The sequence below is a fragment of the Passer domesticus genome, chromosome 30 (assembly GCF_036417665.1).
Source record: "Passer domesticus isolate bPasDom1 chromosome 30, bPasDom1.hap1, whole genome shotgun sequence".
Lineage (NCBI taxonomy): Eukaryota > Metazoa > Chordata > Aves > Passeriformes > Passeridae > Passer > Passer domesticus.
The window spans coordinates 1,108,554-1,113,703 of NC_087503.1; the positions used below are offsets into that span (position 1 = coordinate 1,108,554).

General features: G+C 53.4%; 1 protein-coding gene across 1 annotated transcript; it reads right to left on the bottom strand.

Moving 5' to 3' along the window:
* Nucleotides 1-794, bottom strand: LOC135287690 (olfactory receptor 14J1-like; the record flags this gene model as incomplete). Its single annotated transcript, XM_064400915.1, has 1 exon — nt 1-794. A coding segment is annotated over one exon (552 nt), but the record flags the coding sequence as incomplete, so codon positions are not given.
* Nucleotides 795-5,150: the final 4,356 nt, after the last annotated feature.

A 5,150-nucleotide genomic window follows, 5' to 3' on the forward strand; every position in this document is an offset into this window, starting at 1 on the left:
TCAGGACAGCCACTTATTTTTATTCAAATACAGAGGGAACAAGCCACCTAAAAGCCTTTGTGTTACAAAAGAGAAGTGGAAGTTCATGTAGAAATGCTCAGAGTAGTACTAGAGTATATTATAAAAAACATTTTAACACTGGGATAATAATAAGAAAAGGTCCCAATGACAAAATGGACAAAGAGGAAAAAAAGGCCAAGATTGTAAAGAGTTACATTCACAAGGTTCTGGAGCAGAAAAGTTTAACATTTCTGAAAAGATACAGTCATCATTTTCCTCAGGGTACCCTTGAGCTCCTGGTTCCTCAGGCTGTAGATGAGGGGGTTCAGGGCTGGAGGCACCATCGAGTACAGAACTGACAGGGCCAGATCCAGGGATGGGGATGAGATGGAGGGGGGCTTCAGGTAGGTGAATGAGGCAGTGCTGATAAACAGAGAGACCACAGCCAGGTGAGGGAGGCAGGTGGAAAAGGCTTTGTGCTGTCCCTGCTCAGAGGGGATCCTCAGCACAGCCCTGAAGATCTGCACATAGGAGAAAACAATGAACACAAAACAACCAAATACCAAACAGAGGGAGAACACAAGAAGCCCAAGTTCCCTGAGGTAGGATTTGGAGCAGGAGAGCTTGAGGATGTGTGGGATTTCACAGAAGAACTGGCCCAGGGCATTGCCATGGCACAGGGGCAGGGAAAATGTATTGGCTGTGTGCAGCAGTGAATAGAGAAAGGCACTGGCCCAGGCAGCTGCTGCCATGTGGGCACAAGCTCTGCTGCCCAGGAGGGTCCCGTAGTGCAGGGGTTTGCAGATGGACACGGAGCGGTCGTAGCACATGATGGTCAGGAGGAAATACTCTGCTGAGAAGAAGAACATAAAGAAAAAGAGCTGAGCAGCACATCCTGTGTAGGAGATGGTGGTGGTGTCCCAGAGGGAATTGTGCATGGCTTTGGGGACAGTGGTGCAGATGGAGCCCAGGTCGCTGAGGGCCAGGTTGAGCAGGAAGAAGAACATGGGCGTGTGCAGGTGGTGGCCGCAGGCTACGGCGCTGATGATGAGGCCGTTGCCCAGGAGGGCAGCCAGGGAGATGCCCAGCAAGAGGCAGAAGTGCAGGAGCTGCAGCTGCCGCGTGTCTGCCAATGCCAGCAGGAGGAAGTGGCTGATGGAGCTGCTGTTGGACATTTGCTGGGGCTGCACATGGGGACCTGTTCATGGAGAAAGGACAGTGACAAGTCAGGAGAGGCTGCTTGGAGCCAAACCTGGGCCATTCCCTGTAGCCTCTTCTGCTGTGACTCATCCACCCTTGTTCCTGCTCTGGGAAAACCTTCACCCAGGTTCATGCCTGAGCTCCAGTTGTGCTGGCAGAGTGTGCCAGGAGCAATCAGGGCTGTGCATGGGGGCTCTCAAGGAGCCATCCCTGCCCCACTGCCCTGGGTTTGTGGCCATGGGGCAGATGGACAAGGCTGGATATTCAGGATTTGTCAGGAAAATCTCTCCTAATGCAGAAAGGCTTGGTTGCATCTGCACTCCCACTTCTAAAGGAAATAGATGCCAGGAGTTGCTATAAGGAATTGTTTTCCTACCCACACATCATTCCAGGATCTCTGAGGTCAGAAATCCCCAGCATTTCTGCTGCACTTTGAGTTGGCCACTGAGAGATGGGAGAGGCTGAGGGAAGGTGAGGGGCTGGATGGGCTTGTTCCCAACTGCCCTGGCTTTGCACCTTTGGCTGCAATCAGAGCACAGTCACACTCCCAGGTCAGCCTGGGATAAACCAGACGCTGCCCAGAGCAGAGGGATCCCTGAGTGTCTCACCCTCTCTCAAGGTCTCTGGACAAGGTGTCAGTACTCCCTTTTGCCAAGGACACTCACAGCTCCCTTGGCACACCCAGCAGCATTTCCTCAGCTGTGGCAGCTCTGCCCTTTTCCGTGGGACATTCAGGGAACTGCCAGAGGCTCTGGCACAGATTTGCACCCAGAAGAGCAGCTCAGAGCTTGGAAGGGCACAGCAAGGAGATCCCCGGCTGTGCCCATGATGGGATCGCAGGAAGGGGGCTCAGCTCATTCCCCTTTCCCATGGACTGCTTTACCCACAGCCCCACAGGTCCCAGGGAAGCTTGGACACCCCATTCCCATGGACAGCCCTGCCTGGCAGGAATGCCAAGGGCAGTGCTGGACTCAGCTGGTGCAAATGCCAGAGCCTCCCTGAGAGCAGCAGATAACAGTGACAATATCAGGGCAGGGCAGAAACAAGAGAAGATGCTGTGGTGCTGTGCCTGAGAGGGCAGGGCAGAGACAGCCGGGCACTCAGGACAGTGTTCCCGTGCCCAGCTGTGCCCGGCACCTCCCACACACCAACAGTGCCTTCCTGCCCCAGCACTGCTCTGTTCAGCCCCCTCTCCTTGCCTGAGCATCTCCCTGGGCCTGAACATTCCCTCCTGAGAGGAGCCTTGTCCCTGCCAGTGCTCACAGAGCCCATCCCACCCTGTGTGCCCTGGCCCCAGCCCTACAGAAACCTGCCTGTGTGCAGGGCCCTGGCTGGGGCAGGCTCTGTGTGCAGGTGGGCAAGGGCAGCTCAGGAGAGCCCTGCTGGGCCCTGCAGAGGTGATGCTGCTGCTGTCCAGGGCTGAGGGCCCTTTGGGAGGCTCCCAGCAGAAAGACTGACCATCCAAAGGTACAGTTCTGGAGTCTCTGTAAATGTTCAAACATTCCTTTGGTGATCCTGTGTGTCCCTTTCAACTCAGAATGTTTTGTGATTCTGGGATTACAATTCCTGCTCTGCCTCTCATTCCTCTGTTGGTCTATAATCAAAAGAGGAAAAATCCCCTTGCAACAGTGTTGGAACATTAAAATAAAAACCAGACCTTTATTGGAAGATTCCAGGTCTCCCAGTGGGGATGGGGCACACCCAGCCCCTGATTTCAACAATTTATTGAGGTTGAATAATCCGGATATTTAACCGGAACATCCAGTAGGAGACTCAGTTGCCCTGGTTACACACCTCTGGCTCAACCCATTGGAGTAGGTCCAGAGGATTCTTTGCCCCACTCTTTGTTATGACTATTCACATGCTGGTAAAAATCCAAAGCGTTCTCCTTGTAGGTCCTCTTCCTGATAATAAGACTATACAGTATTTCAGGACTGTATTTAGACAGTCAGATTATTGTTCTAAAATCTAATAGAAAGGTTGGGTAATGTACTAGAGTTAATTAAGGAGTATGAATATAGAGGTATATAGTAGTAGTTTAATAGAGATAATAAAGAGTTTAATAGATTTAAATAAGGATTATAGTTTTATAAAAGTATAACAGTAATTTACAGAGCTACGAATATATGAAGAAATGTATAAAACGCAAAAATCTTTTTGTCATCACCCCAAATTTCCCATCCCTTTTCCAAGCAGGAAATTGAAAACACTCTCAGGAAAGCTCCTGATCTTTCCAGCAATGCCAGGCTTACCTTCTTTGGGAAGTGTCCTCTGGAGCTGGGCCCAGGCTGGTGTGGAGCTGGGAGCAGCCCTGCCCCACCCAGCCCCTCTCAGCAGCAGCACCTGCCCTGCTCAGGGTGGCTCCTTCCCCCCACAGCTTCTCCCCAGCGCTGGGAGCAGCTCCCCGGGCCGGCTGAGAGCTGTCCCTGGCAGGCAGCAGAGTCCCTGCCCCAGCACAGCGCCCTGGGCTGCAGGAGCCTGCTCTGCAGGACAGCCCTGGGCACCCCTGGCTGCACCCGTGGCTGCTCAGCCCTGCAGCAGAGCCTGACAACAGGAGCTGCCCTGGGCTGTGCCTCGGCTGGGGCAGCAGGGAAAGCCAGACCTGCCCTGGGGCCACATCCCTGCCCTGGAGCAGCTCTGAGAGTGCTCATGAAAGCTCCTAAAAGCTGTGGGATGTGCCAGCTCCAGGAGATCCCTGCAGGAACTGCAGCTTCTCTTCCACAGCCAGGGAATGACTGTTTGAAACCTGGGATGATTTCTGCTCTAGTGAGCCCTGAGTGAGCTCTGCTCTGTGCTCCCAGCCCAGGCTGAGTTTAACCCGTCTGTGCCTCTGGGCAGTGCCGGGGCTGGCTGCAGGCAGTGCCCCAGCCCTGCTGGGCTGGCAGAAGAGCTGCTCCTCAAGAGAAATGTGCTTTTGAAGCTCTTTCTGGTTACCAGGAGCTGCCTCTGTGCCAGGAGCCCAGCCCAGCTCAGCAACACAGACACAGCACCAGGACTTTAATGAACCTCTGGGGCTTTGTGCTCAGGCCCTGAACATCAGTCCCTGAGAGGCAGCTGAAGAAACCTCTCCAGAACTCCAAGTCACAATCCAACTCCAAACTTTCTTGGACTTTTAATGGGTCCCACTGAGGGACACGACTGAGAAAGTGTCCCCAGGCCCCAGGCAGAGCAGAGAACTGGAGGCAGTGATGCCAGGTGGGGACAAAGAGAAGCCAAGTCTTGGTGGCCTGGGGCACAGCAGGGTCTGTGCCAGCAAGGGCTGGGAGGAGACACCTTGTCCTGAGGCCCTGGGGCCTCCTGGCACAGCCCCTGCCAGGCTGGGCACTGTCAGCCCCTTGTCCTGCCCTCAGCATCCCCCCTAGCCCACATCCCAGTGGCCTCAAGGATCTGCTGGAAGGAGTCCCTGGGGAGCCTTGCTCAGCAATGGCCCTGGGGGCTCCTGAATGCTCCCAGGAACTGCAGGTTTTTCAAAGGACTTTGGGTTTGGCTTTTACCTTGACTTTCTGAGAAGTTTGTGCAATCATGGCCCCAGTTATCTGCTTTAATGAGTCCCTTGAGAGCTTTCTACTGACACTCAGTGCGGCTCATTAATACTTTGAGATACTCACAGTTTTTTAGTGTACTTTGGATTTTCCTTTCAACACTGAGTCACTGATAGGTTTTTGTGCCATCCTGGCTTCCAATTCTCTCCTCCAAGGAGTCCATGAGGAGCCTGTGTTGGGGATGGACCTCAGTGGAACCCTGAGGTTCATGCTTTGAGACACTTTGGGGTTTTCTTCTGACTTCTGACTCCTGGAAAGGTTTGTGCAATCTCCTCTCAGGCCCTGAAGGTCAAGGGCTCAGCTCCAAATGCACCATGGGGCCTCATTAGGATCAAGCAAATCCTAACAAACCATGGCTGTGCCTTGATTTACCTCTGCTCTTTTGCAGTTCTTCAGGTATATTTCTGT